This window comes from Meleagris gallopavo, chromosome 2, assembly GCF_905368555.1.
Source record: "Meleagris gallopavo chromosome 2, MGAL_WU_HG_1.1, whole genome shotgun sequence".
In the NCBI taxonomy this organism is placed as follows: domain Eukaryota; kingdom Metazoa; phylum Chordata; class Aves; order Galliformes; family Phasianidae; genus Meleagris; species Meleagris gallopavo.
In genome coordinates this window covers 8032293-8056191 of record NC_139405.1, presented here as the reverse complement: position 1 = coordinate 8056191, position 23899 = coordinate 8032293, and the positions used below count along the sequence as shown (strand labels likewise).

At 43.3% G+C, this 23899-nt stretch overlaps 1 protein-coding gene across 12 annotated transcripts in view; it reads left to right on the top strand.

The window, feature by feature from the left end:
• Nucleotides 1-23899, top strand: part of EHBP1 (EH domain binding protein 1) — a 195268-nt gene that overhangs the window by 127889 nt on the left and 43480 nt on the right. For 11 of the 12 annotated variants that reach the window (XM_085218795.1, XM_085218804.1, XM_085218805.1 and 8 more), the window contains 3 exons: nt 2297-3208; nt 5010-5153; nt 21848-21995. In XM_085218795.1, the coding sequence (XP_085074921.1) occupies nt 2297-3208; nt 5010-5153; nt 21848-21995 (1204 nt within the window). The remainder of the gene's footprint in view (nt 1-2296; nt 3209-5009; nt 5154-21847; nt 21996-23899) is intronic. The other variant, XM_085218798.1, reaches the window with a different exon arrangement.

Sequence of the window (23899 nt, the reverse complement as noted above, 5' to 3'; positions counted from 1 at the left end):
CTTAGGTATGCCTCTGTTTAACGAAGTGTAATTTGACTTGGAAAATGCTTTCTCATGCTCTGTTGATGCCACATTACAAACTAGTTACCAACCAGTTAGAAACACTGGGCATTTGTCAACACACTGGAAAGTCAAGAAGCTCCCAGGTTCCTCACAGAGGAGGAGATTGGCTTCTCCTCGCCATCGCACCCAGCCATGGACACGTGCAGCGTCTGATTGCTATTTATAGCACTAGTGGCTGTAAAGCATTTGCATGCCCATCTAGATATCTAGTGCTCTTCAAAAGCAGCTGAGCAAGAATGTGCATTGTCCAGACTGGCAACGAGAGGGATGGGAAAGAGGCGTCTGGCATTGTGGAGTTTGTGTTAACCCCAGGTGTCCCAGAAGAACCCAGCTGCCTGTAGGTGTGATTTGCAGCTCCGCCAATGGGAGCGGTCCTTTCCAGTTACATCTTCACCACTTCAAGCAGGTGCTTTTTTCCGATACACGGTCCCCTCTTAAACTTTGCAGACCCTGGGAAATATGCCTGGGATTTGTCTTTATTAGCAATAAATAACAAGTTCTAACGAGTACGAAAGAGTTCAGGTCAAGTTACATCTATGGGCTCTGGACTGCTGTGGACTGCTAACTGAAGCCTAGGTCCTTTCATTCCTGAAATGCCGACTCCCACTGTCCTCAGTGAGGGGCAGCGAGTTATTTATGGCACTCTATCAGCTCTGACCCACTTAGTGAGTCAAGCAGCAAACCCTGATGCTGCATCCATTCTGCAGGCCAGCATGGATGTCTTGCTCCACTTCCCAAGGCAGCCTGCTACGGGTGAGTGTCCATCCATCCTTCCTGTGCCCTTAGGCTGCCCACCTACAGACACAGCCTTTTCCTGTTCTTCTGCTTTGTCTGGAGCTTCCTATCAGCAAATACAATGTCTGTGTTTTGTGCTGCTGCTCCTCCTCTAAGCATAGCTCCTCTCTTACAAATGGCATGGCCATCTCTCATAGTCAGCCTTCCCATAAAGCAGTTCCTCACCAGAGATCAGCAGAGAACATTGGCTGCCGTGAAAGGGAGTGCTCTGAAAACCAAGACAATATGAAATTGCAGTTAATTTCCCTCCTCTTTCTTTTCTCCACCCTTCCAAAACTAGGTAAATAAAGGAAACTGTGTGTAACCAGAGCAGAGCTGAAGTCAGTGACACGCGTTACTGTTTCCTTGCAAAAGGACAGGTTCCCTTCTGTGTCTTAAATTTAAGACCTTTTTTGTTAGAAAGACTGCTGGGTAGGAGGAGCTGGGCTTTGCTAACAGGAGGCCTTCTGCAGCCTGTAGATGCAGCAGTGTGTTCCACGGTTAATCCAGAGTAGTAATAATTAATTATAAATTGAGAAAGGGCTTTAACTCTTCAAAACTAGAAAAACCTGATGCACCAAGCCCACTCAGAACACAAGGAACACGATGTGGCCTCACAAACCAGAAGGCTTTCACTCTTCAGCTTCTACAAAGGAAAGTAAAGCATGAATGAAATATACTCTTTTTCATAAATTTATGCCAAATTTACAACAGAACTTTTAAAATACACTTGTTTGCTGGATGATTGTGATTTATGTCCTGTATCACTCAATCTGTGACGGTGTTCTTTTGGGCTATCTGCACATACATTGTTTTTCATCAACACAAATCACAGCAATTACACGACCAATAGAAGGGAGAAGGTTGATCACCAGTGATAAAACCCAAGATGGATTAGTGTCATGTTTCTTCTATCTTTGCTCCTTATCTTAAAAAGCCATCCTTTGTTGCTTTTTTTTTTTTTTGTTCCAAGTCTCACACTTTTTTCCATTTGCTTGTTTTCTGCGACTGGAGTAAGAACCAGTGAAGGTGCCATGGGAGACTTTCCTAACTCAAATACAAGGAGATTTACACTGCAGTTTCATGAATGTCTTTTTAGTAACGAAAGTGGCATTAGTTTGAGTAACAAGATTTATTGTGGTATAGGAGCATGCTAGGAATATTCAGAACAATGTCTTTGGATTGGATGTCTTTGTGAGTCGTATCCCCTTGATCTGCACTACCATGAAGATACCCCAGGAGATATCTAGAATCCATCAGGAAAGATTGATGAGTTCAGATGGGGCCGTGCAATGAAAAATAGTAAATACAAGCCCACTGCAATGAAACCAAAAGAATAAGTGGTAATAGAGGCGAGTCCATACTGTTCCTGTAGCACTGTAGCATGTTTGTTTGATTGAAATGTTATGACAGGTAAGAAAGCGCTGTATTATAACCTCTGTTTTGCCTCTTTTTAAAGGCGTACGATGGGTTTGCCAGCTTAGGAATATCACGACTGCTGGAGCCTTCTGACATGGTTCTGTTGGCAATCCCCGACAAGCTGACCGTTATGACCTATCTCTATCAAATACGGGCGCATTTCTGCGGCCAGGAGTTGAATGTGGTTCAAATAGAGGAGAACAGCAGTAAAAGCACATATAAAGTGGGTAACTACGAAACAGACACCAACAGCTCCGTGGACCAGGAGAAGTTCTACGCAGAACTGAGCGACCTGAAGCGGCAGCCTGAGCTGCAGGCGCCGGACGGCGGCCTGGCGGACTTTGCCTCTCAGGATGACTCTGTGTTTGTGAACGACAGCGGGGTCGGGGAATCCGAAAGCGAGCATCAGACTCCTGATGACCACTTAAGCCCAAGCACAGCTTCCCCTTCCTCTCGCAGGACTCGAAGTGACACAGACCCGCAAAAGTCCCAGCAGAGCTCTGGAAGGACTTCTGCCTCTGAAGAAGTTGGGAAGTGCAGCAGTACGGATACAGCACAAGCGCAGCCCGTGGTGGGAAGGAAGAAATTGCTGAAAGCTGACACTTTAGACTTAAGTGACTTGGCACATGTCAGTGATCAAAAAGAGGATGTATCTCCCACAATTGCTTGTGAAGATAACGACAAAAAAAGACACCAGAGTTCAGACAACACCGTTGGCTTCTCAGAGCAGAAAAGGCTGGGACATATGGGATCCCCAGAGAGTGTGAGAGAAGATCCTGGATCACGTGGCATGAAGCAGAGTTTATCTCCTACTTCTAACCTTGGATACTTTTATAAGGATATGGATCTTGCAAAGAAAACGTGTACTTCTCCAAGGCAAGCTGAATCTGATTCTGACAGCGATGCCAGAATGACTTCAAATCATGCAGATCCAGCTGCAAAGGCAGCCCAGGTAAGAGACTGCAACTTTCCGTGTCCCTTGAGTCAGCACAGGGATTCTATTTGAGTCGTTCCTTGGTGGTAAGGTGGGTAGTACACACTGCCATTGTTGGGCAGTAGGTATGTTTTGACAAGTAGGTGATGCTGAAAAAGCCATTCAGTGAAAAATGAATTTATAGGACTTGTCCTATCCCCTCAGAGTGGCAATGCCTTTCTTTGAAATATTGCATGCTATAGCATAAACTCAAAAAAAAAAAAAAAAAACAAAACTTATCCGTTCATTGAGCCATATTCAAAAAATGTCAGTTTTTAATGACTTGAAATATCCAAACATATTTCCAAATCTTATCTGAGAAACCACACAGCCTTGTGAACATAGCCTGTGATGGTGAGGTAGAAACTCCAGAATATTAAATTATGCTGTTCACTGAATGGCCTTAGGCGTGTTTCTTAACCACAATATCATTTTCCTTTCTATAAAGATAAAAGGTGTATGCCCACCTACCTTGCAGATTTATTGTGAGGATGAAAGTTGAATATTATACAAACACTAAGCATTATCAGTAAATAGTATCAATCACAAAAATATGTAAAAAATTTTATCAGCCCTGTTTACAAAAATCCCAATTTTACCCCATGAAAAACTTTCTTTAGTTTTAGCTTGGTTTGGCTTTGTGCCATTAGTTGTGATAAGAGAAGAATACAGCCAGTCTCTTGGCATTGTAGATTGCTTCAAACATTTTTACATTTTTTCCCAAGTAAGCACCACGAGGATTCGCTTTATTGCAAGAGAAGCAGCCCACAGATGGGTGATAATGGCCAAATATTACTTGCAAAGCCAGCTAATTTCTTTCCTTTAATCACGAGTGGAGCCTTGTGACATTTGCTTTCTTCAACCTTGAGTACCAGATGAGAAAGGAATGATGTGACCCCACATGGAACACAGAGTCGTGCAGCAGGGAGGGATGGGGTCTGTTATGAGATTTTCATGTGCAAGGTTGTAGGACAAGATGGCTTTGGAGACTTTTTCCTGTTACTTGTCCTCTGTGTATCTGTACATCTTAATGAAATCTCAGATGCCTCAGTCTTAAACCTGAATGCTTGCTCGTTGTTGCTTAGTCTCGGCTGTTTCAATTTCCATCTGGTGGAGGAAGAGCACAACCTTCAACGTCTCTTCCAACTCCATACATTTCCCAGAATCTTCACTGTTTAGCTTGACTAAGAAGTCAGCACTTGGGAGTTTGGAGCTCACTTTGCCCATGCAGAAGTCCTCCTTCCATTGCTTCTGCTCTGCAGGGTCATCAGTCACATGCATGAAGAAGGGGCTTTCATTAAATATGAAGTAGGAACAGATATTTTTGCAGGCTGTTTTCTCTTGTACCCAGCCTCTTTGTGTTCAGTTTAAGTTAGAAATGAACGACACCCATATAAGTAGCCAACGAAGCATTATATTTGCATACATATTAAAGTAAATAAGTAAACACATAGCACATTTAACATGGTTACCTTCCATGAAACCAATTATTTTTTTTCCACAGTTGCAGTTTAAAGGCGTTAAATGTTGATAGAAATTAAGTTTTAAGGGGAAGGGAGAGAAATCTATTTACATTATAAAGGCCTGTGAGTTTTGTTTTAATTTTACATTTTGATTATCGTTACTTTTCATTTCTGCAGTGCTCTGTCACCTCGTGAAGCTATAATCCATGTGACTCCTGATCTTTATTATATAGGAAAGCTCCTGGCTACTAACTACTGTGTAAATGTTAAATACCCTGAGGCTACCTTGCTGTTAATTATATTTCTTTATTTTTAAGCAACGAATGTTGTCAAGACAGGAAGAACTTAAAGAACGAGCAAGAGTTCTGCTTGAGCAAGCAAGAAGAGATGCAGCTTTAAAGGCAGGGAATAAGCAGCTAACCAATACGATCATCCCAGCCCGCAGTAAGCAGCTGAATGATGTAAGAAACGTTGGCCAGTGTGGCAGTTTACAGTTAAAATTTCCTGTGCTCGTTGATGTTTTTGTGGGAAACACGTTTGCAGAACCTTTCTTTTCCGCACTGTGTCCCGGTGCTCTGGTTAGCCGTGTGCCCTCCGTGCACCTTACAAGCCTGTTTATCCTGCTGCTGCAGCCGGCAGGCTGGTGCCTTACCCTGCACTGGAGGCGGAGGTCTGGGAGCACCTTCTTTGATTGGCACTGCAGCTTCGAATAGGGTGAAAAACAAAAGTTACTTGTTAAATGATAGTGGAGTAATTTATGCTATTTTTGATTGCTTCTTTTTTTTCACTTAATGTAAATGCGTTTCCCGAGCCTGTGATGTCAACTGCTTGCTGCTTCATAAGTGTTAGCGCAGTGAATGAGCTGCTTGTGACAGTCTTGTAAAAGAGTTGATGGGACAATTCCTTTTTATCACGAAAGTTGATTATGCTGGTGAGGTGGGAAAGTGGAGCTGGGGAATGAGCTCCAGTGTGGAAGCAGCTATGGTTGCATCTCCGTTGGCCTCAGTGGTGACCTGGAAGGATGCGTACTCTCTGGAGATGAAAGCCAATTAATTTTTATGCAAACCTTCGCAATGTGGGTTTTGTGATTCTAACTATTGTGTATTAGAGACTGTACTGGCAACTAAGAATGCAAATGTATCTGAAAAATAATGATACGGAGAAAGGCTGGAGTTTTTACTGCTTTGCATCTTGAGAGGCTAGTCCTGAGGGACAGATTCAGCTTTTTATATAAACGGGATCTCACAATCAGAAAATGAAGACAATGATTTACACATCTTATTTCATTCTCAGCTATCTTGGGTCCACGCTGGACATTTTTTTTCCCATCACTAATTCCCCTGCAAACTGCAAATATTTCTCTTCTCTTTTTTTTTTCTTCAAAATATATTCACATATACGTACAGATCTTACTTGTCCAATGATGGTATAACAATATGTAAAAATTGTCACAATTGTTTCATGTTTGACTGCTTTCCTAAATAAGTCTAGCTTAGTATAAATCTCATACTGGATTTATTTCCTTTTTTTTAATTTAAACTGTTTTTCATATACCAAACACAGAAGAGAGATGCTAACAGCAACAACTCAAGCAGAATTAACTGTAGTAAAAGCTGCCCAACATTTTCTTCTTACTTTCAAAGTTTTTATAACTTGGCTAGTATTTAATTGTTTGAGCTGAAATTTTCCATGACAGCTCTCTGCCTCAGGGTAAATTTTTGTTTTTGTTTTTTTAACTTCAAAAAAAAAAAAAAAAAAAGCTACCTATTGAACCGCTGCTCTGAATTAGGTTGGGTGGAGCATTGCTTTATCCATGTTAAAAATGTCTATTAGGAAAAAGGTTCCATTCCCTTGAAAAGTCTGTTCAGAGCAATTGAAGTTGGGTTAATAGCACGAGATCATTTGAGAGTCTTGAAATTCAGGGAAGTTTGTGTCAGTTGAAATTATCTGTATGGACACAGCACAGTTTAATGCCTTTTACTGTTGCTGTCTTTGTGACCAGAGTCCATTCTGATGCAGATCATAGTATTGGAAAGCAAAACTTTCTTTCTTAGGCTCCAAGTCCTCCTGCTGATGAAATCCAAATGGGAAAAAAATGGAGCTACTGCACTGGCATGCAGAGGAGAGATGCTCCAGATAGATGGCAAGGAGGTAGATGGCAATGCGAACACAGACAAAAATGAAGACTGTGTCTAAGCTGTGAAAGCCAGCTGAATGATGAGAGATAGGGACAAACCTTTCAGGACTAATCAGCCTTGTGCAGTTCAGGTATCTGGGTTAGCCATAGGACCTTACTTCGTTTGTTAGAGAGGCTGCAAAAGAAATTAGATGGAAGCCTGTAGAAAAGAGAAAGACTGTCTCTTCAGGCTGCCCTGTAGAGTCAGAATCTCGTGCTGACTTTGTGCTGGAGATGTACCTCAAACTCAACATATTCAAGTTGGCAGAGTCCTCAATTTCTGGTTTCCAAACAAGATTATCGGGGTCTGACTTCTGAAAGTTTTGAATGCAGTTAGCTGTAGCTAAGCCAAGAAGAACCAGTATGAGGTGTGCAGATAAAGACTATATGGAGTAAGAACCAGTGTGCAAAAATTTACAGCTAATGTAAATTCCATGTATTCTGATTTTTGGCTTCTTGACTTAGAAAGCTCAGTGTTCTCTTAATGCATTCCACTGGGAAAGATGCATTCGAAAGGGATTGTAATAAATGGATATTGGTATAATATTAATATCTGATATATTGTATAAATGTCATGTGGTATATGTGTCCATACATGTATATGTTCTAGGTGAGGGTGTATGTATGCATTAACATGTATAGATCATACGATACTTTTTTTTTTTCTTTCTTGAACTTATTTGATGTTGTTTACTACAGGCCATTGCTTATGCGCTTCTTGGAAAATAGTAAAGACTATTCAGTATTTTGGGGTCATTGAGGTTAATGATAAGAACCTTCACTCAAGCATCTCTTTCTCAGTGCACCTCAGCAGAGTTGTGAGTGTCAGTGTGCAACCTGTGTGCACTAACATGCAGTGTGTTACCACATGGCAGTTCTGGTGATGAGAACAGACTTTTTGTTGCAGGAGTTGGTTTAGACTAATTCGGGGGATAATTTAGAGAGGGTTTCAAGAGAAAATGGATTAAAACACGAAAACCTAGGTTTAAATAAAAAAACTGTAGATTCCAGGGGCAGTACTTTCAAACGTTGCTCTTCAATTCTGCAGTTGCATCTTTTTTGGTACCTTCATTTAAAGAGCTTTAGGCAGCCTGGCCTTTGGAAATCAGATGCCCCAGCTAAGGTGCAGTCACTAGTTACTTTTGAACATCTTGTCTCATGGGCTTTGCTGTACTGCTTTACATTTGCAATACGAGAACTATGAATTGCTGTTTTCTAAGTAAACAAATGAAAACAATATACAGTGCATGGGGTTGTGTTCCTGCTTGAGGTGAACCAGAGGGACAAAATTTCCAAGTCATAAATATAGCGTTTCTGGTTTGCGCCCACCTGACGTGTGGTAGAAATCTTGGTCTTCTCATGTTTGTGCTCCAGGGTTAGGCCCATATCAGTGTTCTGATGGGCTTTACTTTTTTTTTCCTTTTAGCTCTGACATCAGTGACATTTTTGGAGCAGAAGTTTAAGGTGTTGAATTTGCTCATAGACCTGTCAACTCATTCCCATTTTCCTCAGTACCACGTACTGTCCTGCTCTGCTCTGTGCTGTTGTGGCCTCACCTCAAGCACTGTATGCAGTTTTGAGCATCACGAAACAGGAGAAGAGAAAGACTGTCCCTTCAGGCTGCCCTGTAGAGTCAAAATCCCTTCCAAATGATTATATAATTCTATGATTTCTCATTGTATCCCAAGCTCTATTCTCTTGCCCTTCTTTCCTCGCTCTCTCACTATTTCAGCTGTCTCTCCTGTCCATTTCCTCTGCTTTTTACCTTTTCTTTCTTAATTCCTGTTTTCCTTAATCTTCCTTATTTAGACATATTCCCTCAGTGCCTTCTGCCCCATAATCTCCCATCGTATCTTTAGTCCACTTGATTTAGTCCCTTTGTTCTCAACTGTCTTCCTCTATTTGTAGCATATTAGCCCCATTTCTCCCATTTTTTTTCACTCCTTGCAGCATGGGAGAAGTTTTTCCACTGTTAGATCTGCTCCCTTAGTGCTTCTCAGGAACTCCTGAATCTGCAAAATGTATGTGATCCAATCTGTGTAGAGGTTGCCTGTCTGTAAACTGGTAGACAGATATTTGAAGTTGAAGAAAAGATTACATTGGTCAGAAATTGCTTGAAAGCATGTTCATGTGTTGGGAGGATCATAGGTATGTCCTTAAAATTGATGCAGCCTTTTGGAGACTGGAAGTTAACTGAAGAGCTGTATTGAACAGACTAACAGACTTACTGATCCCCTTATGGATGCCATTTCTCTGGTAGAACTACAAACAGCCCAGCCTCTCTTCTAGCTTTCTTGATGTAGATGTGCATGCAGTGACTCTTTTAGAGATGCTTTTGTCATTTCCAATCTGGTATAGCAGCTGTAGTCACTTAGCTTTTAACCAAGAGAGCATTTTTATTAGCTTACTCACTTCTATTTAACTCCTCTCATGATGACCTATAGAGTGCTGGGATGGACAGAACTAATCCCACCAGATGCTCTAAAGCACAAACTTGTGGTGATGGTTGCTAACAGCAAGGGGTTGCTTGGGATGAGATGCTGGAAAGGTGAGGAGGCTGGAGCTGGTCTGTGCTACCTACCTGGTGAACTGGCAGCCAGAGGGGACCAAAACAAATGGGATGTACTAAGGAGATGTAGAGCTTAAATGTCTTTGCAGCGGGGAGTCCTCACTTCCAGAATGGGGAGTGGAATGCATGGAGGCTGAATCTCAGCACAGCTGCACCATCAGCAAATAATCTGGAAGGCCAGTGGCAAAATGTTTGTCTTATGCTCCTTTAATGACTGGTCCACGTAAAGAATGGAAATGTACTGCAGCTGTCATTTACTCTGTAAACTCAAATGGTTACGATTGTGGAGTCAGTATGATTACAGAGAATGGAATTAAGAGTTAAGAAATTCACAGGCAACTTTAATTAACCTTCTTTGTGTATATGCATTATGATGCAGTCTTTAATTATGTGATCGCATACTGTTTTCCCCAAAGCATTTGTGTCTCATTTAGCTCAGAGGATTGAGGTGATGGAGCAGGCAGTTTGTCCAGAGGACCTCTGTCCCTTTGGTAGGAAGATATACAGCAAGCGAAGTGGGGATTGCAAGGAGCAAGAGGATGAGGTCACGGCTTGAAAGAGTTAAATGTGAGATGGCCTTTGCCTCAGAGTTCCTCAGTGCTGCTGAGTGTTCTGAACCACACTTCCTCCGAGCAGTCATTAATTGTGCATCTTTCCTTTTTGGATGGCCATTTGAGGTGAAAGTTTAATTTGCAGATGTATTGAGCTTCCATGTCTGTCAGGGAAATCAATTGGAGCTGTGCTTTAGACTTACAAAGGGCTGCATGAAGCTTAGTATGCTGAGAAAAGCAGGTAATAGACTTCCCAGAGTATGCACTCAGTGTTAGTTCCTGCTAGCTGTGTCTCTCCGTCTCAGTTCCCAGCCAAAGAAGAGGGTAATAACACTACCACAGGGTGCTGGGAGAGGAGAATGCCATTAATATTTTTAAGGCACTTAAATACCATAATTAAACTGTAGAAAAGGCCTTGAAGAAATTAATAGTTCTGTCTGTTCAGTAAGATTTGAATATTGTATAGTAAGGAATGGTGTGACTTATTGATGGGTCTGTGTATGGAACAGTGAAAGTAAACCAATATTGGACACTGCTGGGTAGAGCTCAGCTCTAGGCTGAAGATGGGTGAGATCGGGAACAGCTAAAGGTCGTCCCACAGCAAGGCTCTGTCTTCAAAGGGGTGAAAATTAAGATTATGCCAATCAGTCTTCCTTCTGACATCTCTGAAATGATGTCTTGAAGCCTTTCAACTGGTATTTGCAAGGCAGACAGCTTTAGCAGAGGATGTCATATAGCATGGCACTCATGTGAGATGGAGCTCATCTGGGAGAGGTTATGGTTGTCTTGCAGACACTGACCAGCAATCACTCCTGAAGTTATTGCGATTTTGCACAAACCAAGGATTTCTTCTTAGTGAATTTAGGTGTAGGACTGGGCCCTTCATATGGTCTTGGCAAAGATTTTGAGTATTTAGAATCTAGTATTTGTTCTGGGACGTAGGAATGATACCCACAGGGAGTTCCTCTATCTTTTGCCTCCCATGAAAATAGTAATTCTTTCTTTACAGTGGCATTGTAAGAGACTCTATTTGTAAAATAAGTATTTAAAACCATATGAATGCTAATTACAAGAGGTTTTTTTTTCAGAGAGCAGTTCTGACACTGCTACTGTGCTCACATGCAACTATTGCTAGCCTGCTTTCTCGGGAGAAAGATGTGGTTCTACTTACCTCTACTACCATTATTTCATATTTATTCAATTTGAATGACAGCTATAGTTGCCTACATATATATTAAAAAAAAAAAAGATTTGAAAGAGCAGTGAGGTCTGCATTCAGCTTTTGTAGTAGAATATGGAGATGTGAAGCTGTTACCTCCAACCATGCAGACATTGCCTGTACAGAGGGCAGCAGGAAAGGGTTCTGCCATGAGATTGTTTCTTTCTGCTCAGAGTATTGCTTTTTGTTACTCGCCTCCTCAAAGGACTTGTTGTGGCTGTATCTAATTCGTGTTTAATAAGGTTTTTCTACTTCAGGTGTCAATCTGTTTTGCCCATTACTTTCCATTTTCATAAATATTTGAGTGCAAAATGATAGCAGTTTTTGCATCCACAGTGGCTGGGTGGAAATGGAAGTCTTTTTAGAAGAGCTCCAGAAACCAACAAAACCTGAAATGAGATGGTTTTGTATACTCTTTAATTGTGATTGCATACATTTGCACAGATACAGGATATTCCAGCTGCAATAAAATAAAAGTAAGGGATTCTTTTCCTGAGTAAGTGCTCAGGAAAAAAAAAAACACCTTTATTAAGCAGTTTGATTTATTGATCATGTCCTGCAAAAACCTTCTATACTCTGAGCAAATAAACGCCAACTGTCCTTCTCTGCTATGTGACCATGAGGTAAACCGTAGTCAGTATTAGCAGAAATGGCACAGAATACAAGTTCTGAGCACACAATGAAATAGGATGTTTTAATGTAAAAGATGCCTTAAAAACAAGTTAGCACTGCAAGTATTCTTTCCTCCAAATATTTAATGGATTCTTGAAAATGAGTATCCAATACATTATTCAGTAATTTGTATTTATACCTGAAATCAAATTCCCTGCTTCTGTTGCATTAGGAAAACCATCTAGATCATCAGTGGAATTGTTTGCAGTCTCCCTAGCTAGAAAGTAAATGGCTGTAATTGAGGTGATAGCATTAATTCGTGTAAAAGAACATGACCCAAGTTATTCCTGTTTTGGTTTTGAAGGAGAGAGGGAGAAGTTGGTCTTTATTAATTAAACATCTAACCTAAATGTATTGAGGTGTAGGGCTTTGCAGATGGCAACCTTGGTCCTTTAATAATAATTGGAAAATATCGATTGAAAGAAGACTAGCCTGTCATGCTGATAATTGTGACCAGATTTAGATACGATCACTAGATCTTCCTGAGATTGCAAAGAAGCAGTTACCATTTAATTGGTAAAAAGATTGAACATTATTTTGGTAATCCCAAAGCTTTGGTAACTTATTCCCCGTTGTTCATTTATATGTCTAGTAGGTATACCACTATAAAGTGGTTAAATATGGTTTAAGCTGATAAGACTGTGTTATATAGTATTTACATTTCATGAGCATCCCAAGTTTTATAGCTGTTTTAACAATATACTTCTCTTTAAATGCAGGTTAGATCTGCTGGCTGAACACTTCAAAACCACAACTGAACTGATAGTTAGTCTGTATAATGGCACGCTAAGGCTGAGATAGCCTGATGGCAAGAACAGTCCGAAGGGTTTTAGTTACCGCTGCTCGTGACGTGAAAACTGAAAATACTCTGTAACTTCCCAGGAGGTTTCTGTGTCTTTTGGCTTTGTATTTGGTCTGTTTAAGCTCTTCCTGACTATGAAGCTGTAATATTTCAAGAAATAGTACTGAGGACACCCCTCTGACGTAGCTGGGAAAATAAATCAATTAGTGCAAGTAAAAGCAGTTCTAAGAGGAATTAGTATGCATTGTCGTTTTTATAGCGGGAGGGATTTCATGAATGGAGTGTAACCTCTGATAATGCGAGGCAGATGTTACGCAGTTGGAGTTTAGTTACAAATGCTTGAGATTGTCAGCTGGATTTTATTGGTGTTATTTCCATAACTCACATCTGTTTACGCCAGTTAAGCACCAAATATAAGCGCACTGTTATTGATTCCATGTGTGTAATTTCAAGGTGCTGTGTGCTCTGCAGCCATAGTGCTAACTTGCACACTCACACAGAATTTCCCAGCTGAGCTTTCAGATGTCTGAACACCAGTTCAAAACCTCGAAGCATTTTCTCTCCATTTATAACTGCTAGCCCCCCAAAAAGGAGGTCTCGGAGTTTCAGGGCCCTCGGCTGTGTGTGAGGTGAGCCCCAGCTTCCTCTGCATCTCGAATGCTCTTTCCATACTGCCGCTAATAACCACGGCCGCTTTATGCGTGGATGTTCAGCGCACGCTGTTGTGAATCCCAGGATGATATCGCCATCACTTAGAGCTGTATTTTGCATCGCCTATTCTCTTTCTGCTCAGCATGCACAAGGGTAGAGTTAAAATCTTTATTCAGTTCATTTAAAAATGTTTCTTTTGTTCTCCTTATCATGTTCTGGCTTTCCCAAGGATATATGCCTTGAACGAAAAGTCACATGTGCATTACTAATTGTGTGCCATTGTATTTACAGTTCCTAGTGGTGGCACTGTGAAGCTACTAATTCTTTTGCTTCACTTGATGTAAAATAATCTGAGTGTCTTTGATAGCAGTGAAACAGTATTAATTGTTTTGTACATTTCTTGGTCACTCTTCTTAGGTGGTCTTCATAATCTATTAGAACTTTCAGCCAGATTTTTGTAATGTCATGCCTCCAGCAGTGATTAAATTGGTAATTAATGAACAGGCCTTGGCAACATAAACCACATCCCGTTAATTTTCCCTTTTGAGTTTTCAGAAGTTGTCGTCTCTGTCGGAAAGCGTTGCGCCACCTCGCTACAGCCCCTTGGCATCAAACCACGACGGCCTGATTTTTTGCAGCCATTAGTAGATCAGAGCAGTAATTTCACAGTATTTTGGTCAGGGTAATTATGGTACCAAGTACCGAGCAGAGTCGGGAATTCACACAAGAAGTCCAGAAATACCAGGTGAGCTTCCTCGTGTTCACTGGGACGTTATGATCAGTTTAATTGGGCTCTGTTTGATTCCGGCCGCGGAGGCTCTTTGTGCTGCGGCACCGCGGCCACTTTCCGCTCCGGTGTTGCTGACCCGCACTGACAGCCCTGCGGCAGCGCCCGGCCCTTTGAAGTGGGGCTCTGTGCAGAGGGCGCCTACAAAAAAAGGGAGAAGCCAGGGAAGAGGTTACTGTAGCAAAGCTGTGCCACGGCCCCTGCACGGAGCGGGACCCCAGCGAGAACCAGCGGGTGCGCCGGTCATCCTTCGGGGCCGGCTGCAGGTGGAGGGCCCTCAGCTGCGCGTCGGGCACAGTCAGGTTGCAGTAGTCACTTGCCTGTTGGCTCTGGAGTGAAAGGACTGTTACTGGTCACTTCTCCCGAAGCCTTAATGAAACCAAATAGTTTGCTGCGGGTTCGGGTCTAACCGTCGGGGTGTTTCAGGCAGCCTTGTCAGTTGATGTTCATGAATTGACTTGAACGGAGATCAAAGTGTTTCTCAAAATGGAGAATCGGGGAGAGAGACAGCTCCTTCAATCGCACCACAAGAGCTAATCAAGCCATCAGTTCTTTATGCGCTCTGCGTGCCTTTAGCGTTTAATACCCAATGGTTTGTCAGGACAAATTGAAATTGCGGGGCTGGGGGGGCACGCTGCAAACAAAGTGGGTGAAATGCGTGCTTCTTCCTCGCAGGGGCTCGTTCTGAGAAATTATAACACCCAAATGGAAAACCGCAGCAGGCACTGTTGATTAAATATTTGGGGTCGGGGGGGAAAAGAAAAAAAAAGCGAAGGTAAAGGATTCAATGGGCACTGAATGCCTTCGCGCTGGTTAAAGATCCGAGTTTAAAGTGAAAGAGAAACCCATCTCAGCGTGGCTTTTTGTTTCTCTGGTTGCTAATGAACTTTTCTTGCTGCAACATTTTAAATTGGATTCGGGAGATAGTTTTTGGAGTGTCAGCTAAAACAAAGTCATGTGAAAATGCCTCTCTCCCCCCCGCCCCCTTCCTCCCTCTCTCTCTTTTTAATTGATATGATTTAGGCAGAGGAAAATGGTAAGGGGGATTTTTCTATTGCAGAAGCAATTTTTAAGGGATTTAGTCTTATTTAGCCCGAAGGTCTTCACACTAATGAGAGCACTTAAGTTACGTCCAGGCGTTGATTAGACAGCTCATCTATCAACTGGAGCATGAGAATTCGTATTTTAGGGACCCTTTATGCACTATAAACGTATACGCCTTTTTTTAGCGCTTTATATACCATTTTCCACAAATTTTTAATTACCTTCTTTGACATCCAGGGTAGCTGCAGCGCAGCTGGCAGAGCACACATGCTAACAGGGCAGTGCTGTGCATGCAACGAGAGAGAATACCAAACTCAACCCGTGCAAATTGGCGCGCTGAGCACGAGTTGTTACCGGATACATTCCTTGTACCGCCGCCACGGCCCTGAAGGTCTAACGGCATGGATTTGGAGAAGACACAGTTACATGCCTTAAAAAATGCCCATCCACCGCCACCAAGAGTTGGGAGCGCCGACTGTCCCCGTCATTTCTTTGACTGTGTTTAAAACACAATAGCGTCTTAATTATTTTCGGAGCTGCGCTGAAAAGTCCAGCTTTTGTAACTTTTTGACATTTCAGATTTAAAAAAAAAGAAAAAAAATTAAAACGTTGCCACCAGCTTGCACTATGAGCAGCCTGTAATAACAGTTAAAAAAGCTTTCTGAACTATTTGACAAGATTTCTTAGTGCCGAGGCCATATGCTGTAGCCTTTAAGCTATTTCTTCCTATCAGTTTCATTATCACCTGCCTCTGAGTCTCCAATATCATCAGTAAGCACATGCAGAATCATAATTATGCCATGTACAAGTTCTTTGATAACATGTACAGTTTTCTTCTTAATTCTTTATCAAATGCATTGATCGTGGCATGTGTGCATTGATCCAGGTCCACCATCTGGCTGTGTGTGATAAGCACAGTGGCATCTTTGCATTTCCACTGTCATTCATTGCGCTACAATTTGGCTGCAGGGGAGTAGTGCCTGGGATTAGCCCTGTTCTGCTACTTACTTGCATTTTAAGTTGACACCTCTACAGCGGCTCAGACCACATTACAAACTGAAACACATACGCACGACTTAGTGATGTGACACTCCTCAATAAGCTTACTCCACTAGCTACTCAACAATCTGTAATTGGATTTGTAGGAATAACAGCAAAAGATTTCCTAAGAATTGCTGGGGACAGAAGGTGAAGTTTTCTCATTATTGGCAAAAGGCTAGGTATAGATCCTAGGCGATTGGTATTTTCCATTAAAAACAAGCTGCCAGCAGTTTGCAGGACATTTTCAAAAAAATAAATAAATAAATAAATAAATAAAGAAGAAGAAAAAAGAAGGAACCAGGAAAACAGGAATAGGATGGGGGGAGGTGGGCGCTGCGCTCGCTGCTCGCCCTGCGGCCCCGTGCCCTCCCCACACCGAGGGCAGCCCCAGGCTGCTCCTGCCCCGCACGTTGCTCCGCTCGCCGAGCGCTTTGTTTCATAACCTGACTTCTTTTTTATTTTTTGGAAATTATAAAGTCAAGTTTACACAAGAGAAAATCCCTTAAGTGGAGCCCTACAAATGTTGACTCCTGCAATGAGTAAGCAGCTTCTTTCCCTCTGCCCGGAACTGGCGTGTTGGAAGGCACCGAATCGCCGCCGCCAGCCCGGTGACCCCAGCCCTGTGTGCACAGCCGCAGGGCGATCCCGGCCCCGCTTTTTGGGTGACGCCACCGGCGTTGGCAGTGGCGGCGATGGGCGTAGCGGGCGGCGGTGCTGGTTGGCCTTAATTACAGAGCAGCAACCTGCAGGCTGGGATGGAAACGCCTCGGTCGCGGTGGGGCTGCGCGGCTCTGAAGGGGTTAAACGGGTTAAATCTTATTTATCTGAATAGAACTGCGGGGCTGTTTTGCAGAATGCGCCAGCACAAATACCTATAGTTCGCTTTGACGTTACAATTTTTTGTTGGTTTCTTTACTTTAAATACTTGAACTGTTAGACCTTTTACTTTTTTCTCTGAGAAAGATGTATTTGTACCAGATTAGAAAAGCTAAACTGTTTCTTTACATTGAATAATCAGCCTGTCATGACAAATCTATCTCCTTCTGCATGAGTAGGTGCCAGTTTGACTAGCTTCTTTTAGGCGCACCCTGGGTTTTAAGCTGGATCCATGTGCATGACTGGCAGTGCATTTGTTGGGCCAGATCTAAGGAGCCAGAGAGCGTTCAGCTCCTTGTTGCCTACAAAAGAGCAGCCAGACAGCCAGCAAGAGGCCTTGGATGCGGCACAAGGTGACACTTACTGAGTCAGCCACTCTTTTATTATTTTTTTTTCCACATACATATATTTTTTTTTCTTTCGGTGAACTAAGAATTTACCCTTTTCACAATGGCAGAAGGAATTAAATTGTCAATGGGTTGCTTGTCTGAAGCCAGCACTCTTGACACCAGAAATACTGTACCAAGGGAGCCGTGTGTTTTGTGAAACAAAATAGGCGATAGTAAGAAAGCAATATCTACGTGGCTAACATTTCTTTAAAACAACTTCTGGCTGAGGGAGTTGTTTTTTCCACATGGCAACCACACAGTCTCACTCCGCACACACACAGCCATGTTTTGCTGGCTGGATTTGGAGTTTTACTTGCATTTTTTCCTACAGCTACCCTGTTGGTGATTCTTTCGGTGTGGGACTTTGGGCTACTCCTGTTTTCATTCCATCTATTCTCATCATCGCCCAGCAGCGCTGGCTTGAGCTCCTTCTCAGTGACGATGACTGCAATATTCAGTGTTTGAGGCAAATGTTTTTGTGGCAGCTGGCTGTTGGTACTTGTGTAGGAAATGCCCAGGATGGTGGTGCCTTTCCTTCAGCTCTCCCTGCAACCCCACGAGCACCGAGGTGCCGACCCAGCATGGTTTGGTTTGTGCTGTGCACATTTTGCTCGCTACCTGCGCATTTGGAGCTGTTCTGAAACGGCAACAGAGACCAAACAGAAATGTGGTCCCCAGGGTGCTCAAAGATTTAATCTGACCAGATGGGACAAACTTGAGAAAGATTTTGACTTTCCACTCTGTTTTGCAACAAGAAAGGCTGATTTTTTTCCTCCCGTCCTTTCTTTGTTAGGAGAGGCAGAGATCAGGCCATCCCCAGAGAAATGAGCAGGTGTGGCCATTTACAAGCATGTCTGGTTATATTATAAACCAACATGAGAAAAGTTTGCAACGGTTTGAAAAGAGCAGCTAAACAGTTTTAATGTTTCATCCCAAATCCTATTTAGTCAAACAAGAGCCGATCGAGGTCGTGGCAAAACCCAGCCTGTCCAAACCTTTAAAGCTTGTGTAATTTTATTTTATTTTTTGTTATTTTTATTCCATCTTCCGTATGAACTGAATAGGTGCATTTTGGTAATCCTTGCCTCTGGACAAGCACAGAAGCCTTTTTCCCTCTGAATGGCTAATAGCAGAGCCATCGTTCCTGCCTGCTGATGAAAGGTGCCGGGCAGTTCTTTCTCTTCAGTATCAGGGCAGAACGCTGTGATTTTGGATCCCTGTCCCATCCGCCATGGTGCTGCTGTGATTTGGATGCAGGGCGTATTGCTGAGCCTAACCCCCTGTCTGTGGGCACCCTTTAAAGGCCAAGTAAACACAGCACACGGGATTTTTTTTTTATGGGGAGAGGATAAAACACCATCAGACTGCTGGTGCAAGCTCAGGTCAGATCCTCCCAGCATTCTCACCGAGGCCAAGTGGAAGCCCGTGGCAGAGCTTGTGGTCGGTGATGGTTTCTTGGGTTGGTTTTGAGATTGCGGGATTCTGGGCGCTTTCAGGGACGATGCTTTCAGGGTGGGTTCCCCCCCTCGCAACCCCCATCCAGCAGCGTTTCGGGTCGGAATTCACCTTCCCAACCTGGGGCGTCGCTTCTGACCCAAGCAATGTCAGCGCCGGCATCCGCGGCGAGTACAAAAGGGACCCCCTAACGGCGGCAGGGCCAGGGCGCTTCTTAAGATCCAAAGGCTGCCGAAAGAACAATTGGATAAAGTTGGGGATTGGAGGAGCTCGGTTTTCTTGTGCCGGGGAAATGAAGCTCCAGCCCTTTCTCTTCCCATCCCCTTTAAAAGCAGAAGGCTGCTAGGGGGTTGTGGCTGTGTCAAAGCCGCTGGGATGCCACTGCTGATCACTTTAATTACTAGGACTAAGGAGGATAAAATTAAAAGTAGCACCATTGAAGCAGTGGAAGAAAGCTTGCCGAGATGGCGGTGAACTGTGAAATATAAAAATTGCATACCAACACATTTTTCTAGGAGGGAAACAAGGAATTACATTGCTTATTCTTGAGGAGTTTGTCCTTAAATGGTGAAGTTTGCCTTGCTGTGCATCCGCCTGGCCGGTTTTTAGACTACTGCAAAGTAATTGACGGGGAGGGACCGGGTGAACTTCTGTGTCCCTTCGGCATGGCTGGGATGGGGAGGGGTGGGATGGGAACAACTGCTGTGTGCGCGTTTGCAGCTTAGCTTCCTTTGCTGGTGCGGAGCTTCTCTCTGCGGGCTTTTAACTCCTCCGTCCCCTTGTTTTTTTCAGGCGGGAGAATTCCCTGCTCGAGCCTCTCCCCGGCAATTTCCTGGGCAAAACCAAGGGTGGGCAATTAGCGATTTGCTTTTTAGTAATTGTTCTGCGTCTCCACCTGAGCTGCTGTGGTTTAGGTACTTTTTCTGCTCTAAATGCCGTTGTTACTTCCAAGAGCCAAGCTCAGTAACCGGCGGTTCAGATACACGGGTTGAATTGAAGCCATAAATGTGCTGGGTTTCTCTTATCCGCTGGTGATGATTGGCTTAATCAGCACCAACACAAGGCGCAGTAATCTGTGTTTGCTCGCGATCCCCGGGATGCTAATGACCACGCCGTAATTCGGGAGGCAGCTCGGTGCAGGAAGAGAGAGGCCCTGCCTCAAAGCGCCTGGACACGGGGATGGGGCCATCAAACCAGCCGGGGACCCACGGGTTCATTCGTAACACGAATTAGAGAATTCGTGTCGTAGAGAATTGAGCAGTTTTATTCCACGTGAAATTAAATATAATTAATATCAGGGAATAGCGTGGGTTGGACTCGGAGCGGGCGCTGCGTCAGCTGTCAGGCCGGCTGGAAACGGCATCAAATGGATCTGTTAGAGGCACGGGAGCTTTCCGGCAGTATCCCCTCCCGAACCAGTCGCTGGTGGGACCGTTGCTCTGCGCCTTGCGGGCTGGGAAAGCAAACAAAGCGGCGCGCACGACGCTGCAGGGCCGCGCAGCGGTGTCTGCCGGGGGAAGGACACGGGCAGGAAAGTAAATCACGGCCATCTGATGGGGAATCGGAGTTCTGTCACTCAGGCACGAGATATTGTGCTGTGTCCATACGCTTTGTTTACCGTAGGGTTTTATGAGTTGTAACCTGCCCATGCAAACTGTTAATGAGGCTAAATCTTGCTGCTTGAGGATTGAATTACAGCACACCTCTGGGCTAATGGTTATAAACAGAAAGTCCCATTAGGGCTGCATTCTGATTCACTCATTTGCATTTCTTCCATTGTGCGGAGAACAATGATGAGTAAATAGCTACAAACAAACAATTTACATGGAAATGGGTAAAATGTACCTAATTAGTATTTTGCGCTTGTTTTATTAACGATTGCTTCAACTAAATAGCACTTAGCAGAAGCCCTTAGCAGGTGTGGGATGCCGGTGGGCAGCCTGCCGGGCCGGGCATCCAAAACTGGCTCTTGAGCCATCCCATTGAGCTGGCACTGCAAGACCTGTCCACACCTGTTGGCCACACACTTATGGGCACATTGTGCTGGGAGCCGAGGGCCAGCCAAGAGAATGGAAACAGTCCACTGGGCTTTTCCCAACCAAACCTTGAAAAATGAGTGTTTTGAAGATGGAGATAGGCTTACTTTTCTTAAACACATCCTCGTGCTGGTATTGTTTCCACCATAGTGTGCTTTCGAAACTGGGCTCATTTGTATAACTGAAATGTTGCAGTGCTTCTGCGGTAGTTCCATGCTTCAGGAGAGCTGCGCTACCTGAAATGATTCCCATGGGATCTTTTCTTTATTACTGGCCAAATACCTCAACGATGGTGTGTGTTCTAACATGAGGCAAAACGGTTTCCACTCTGGCATCTATTGCTCTTTTGTTCATTTTCTTTCATTCATTTCCATTCCTTTATTTTATTAAGAGGATTTATCTGTTGAAGTCCAAGGGTCAGGTTCTTCTCCACACTGCAGATCTGGGAGGTGAGCTTGGTGGAGGGGCTAACCAGGAGCAACATCTGGCTTCTCCTGTCCATGCAATGAGAGAATGCTACTCAAACAAGCAATTCAATTCAGTAAAGCCGTTTCCGTAGCCATAGTGAGACTTTCTGAAGTCATTGCATTGAGACAAAAGTTGCTGAGAATTTTTGTCAGTCTTTTTCTAGAGCATAGTTTGTAGATTCTTTAACTTGTCAATAATTAGGTTTCTATTGCAATAATAATTCGAGGAGCGCTTTAAAAAAATCTGATTCATAGCAGTCTTTAAAAATTGTGGTGTGACACCCAACTGATACCGAGCATCCTATTTATAATGTGGGCCAAGCACCGTGCTGTAAACCAGTTACTATCATGATGATCAGATTGAGAATGAAATTGCATTTCTGTCAATTACTGACTTGGCAACTGTTCAATATATCTTAGCAGCAAGATGAAGAGCGGCGTCGGCAGCTGAGAGAGCGAGCTCGTCAGCTAATAGCAGAAGCTCGATCTGGAGTGAAGATGTCAGAACTTCCTAGCTACACTGAAATGGCTGCAGAAAAGTTGAAAGAAAGGTCAAAGGCATCTGGAGGTGAGCTAAGGAACTTTGTATCTTATCCCCATGGCAACCTAGAAGCCAGAGAAGACCTTTTTGGGTGTCACTTTTATTCATGCTTTGAAACCTTGTGTAGGTAATTGTTCATCAGGTGCACGTATCAACAGGGTGGCCGCAGATATGCGACCTGAGTCGGGGTTGTGTCATTTAATTCCCAACAATTAAAAGAAGAGCAGGTATGTGAACGGAAGAGAAAGTGTTCTGTGAACATGTAGCTCACATTGGCCCATTTGTATAGATGTGTTATTGCCTATAATTTTAGTAGAACTCCATGGTTACTGCTTAACATCTCTTCAGTATGTAGCTTTTGTAGGAGCGCAGACATATTGTTTGGGAAAAATGACATCAGAAGTACTTTAAGAGACTTTATTTTGTATCAGATGTGTTCAAAAGACTGCTTTGGAAGAAAATTTTAAAGGAGGTACGTGGGAGGTGGAGGCTACAACCTTTTAATTTTAAATGGCAGTCTTTTGACATACCACTCTCCTTTACAGGTTTTGAGTTGTAATATTGCTATAATGTTATTAAACTGACTTTGAAATGTCATTAAAATTCAGATACCTGCCAGTGCTACGAGCTGGAGTAATGCAGTGTCACTCAAACACAAATGGGTACTGAACACACGTTTCAGTACAAGCTTCTTGTTCTCTCAGTGTTTCCTACATGTTTTAAGGGGAAATTGTGTTTCTCATACTCACATGCAATTGTAAGCCAAGGTGTCAGGAAAATTTGGGTTCGCTTTTACAGTCCATGTAAATTCAACAGCAAACATTTTTCAAATGCTTTATATACATACATATTTAAATATATTCGTATTGCACCCTAAATACTTCACTTCTGTTCCATTTAATACCAGAGAGAAAAGCAGTTGTGTTGTCTCTCTGTCTTCAGTTTTCTTCCCTTTGCCCCATAAATCAGGCTTGCCAACTCAATTCCTTTTTGTGATAAGTAGGGAAATTAAATTCTTGATGGGGAGGAAGTAAGACTTTGTTATGAACCAACAAAAATGCCTTCTCAAAGTTTGCTCACATGAAAGAAACTGCAACCTTCTGAAAAGGAGAAGAGGAGAAGATATATGAGTAGTCCTTTCCAGTTCCAACAATTTATTGGGAAAATTCAGGCAGGTGAGCCAAATCCAGCAGTGATCAGCGACAGCACAGAGTTGCCCACTGAGCTGGACAGGCTGTGGGAGCGAGATGGGACAACACCTGGGTATCATATAGGCCATGATCTTCATCCCTCTTCTCTATTTCTGACTCCCCATCACGGAATCATAGAATGGCTTGTGTTGGGAGGGACCACAAGGATCATCAAGTTCCAACCCCCCTGCCACAGGCAGGGCCACCAACCTCCATATCTAATACTAGACCAGGTTGTCCAGGATCCCATCCATCCTGGCCTTGAACACCTCCAGGGACGGAGCATGCACAGCCTCTCTTATTCAATTACTTTCATGCAGTTACACATCTGCTCCTCCATCCTTGCCGTCCAGGTAAGGGACACTTTCTGCATACATCCCAAGTGCTCAGCTGGGTGGTACTTACCCTGCTTTGTTGCGGTAGCTCACTTGAAGTGTTGCCAGGTAATATCCTGGTATGCATCTTTCTGGGGGGTAGCCTTCCCTGTTCATATTTTCCTCTGAATTTTTGCTCTTCTGAAGCTTTTGCTCTTCCTTTGTGAAAATGGTAAATAGTGCCCTTAGCCCTCATGCAAATGGCCTGGAAGTCATCTCTCGTTCAAGCAAGGGTATTTTCTCTGTCTGTGTTGGCTAAGATTCAAGTTATTTATCCAGGTTAACAAAAACCTAACCAAACTTCTGACATCACTGGCTTCACAGGGATTTGATCTCTGTTATGGGCTTCTCTCATTTCTCTAATACC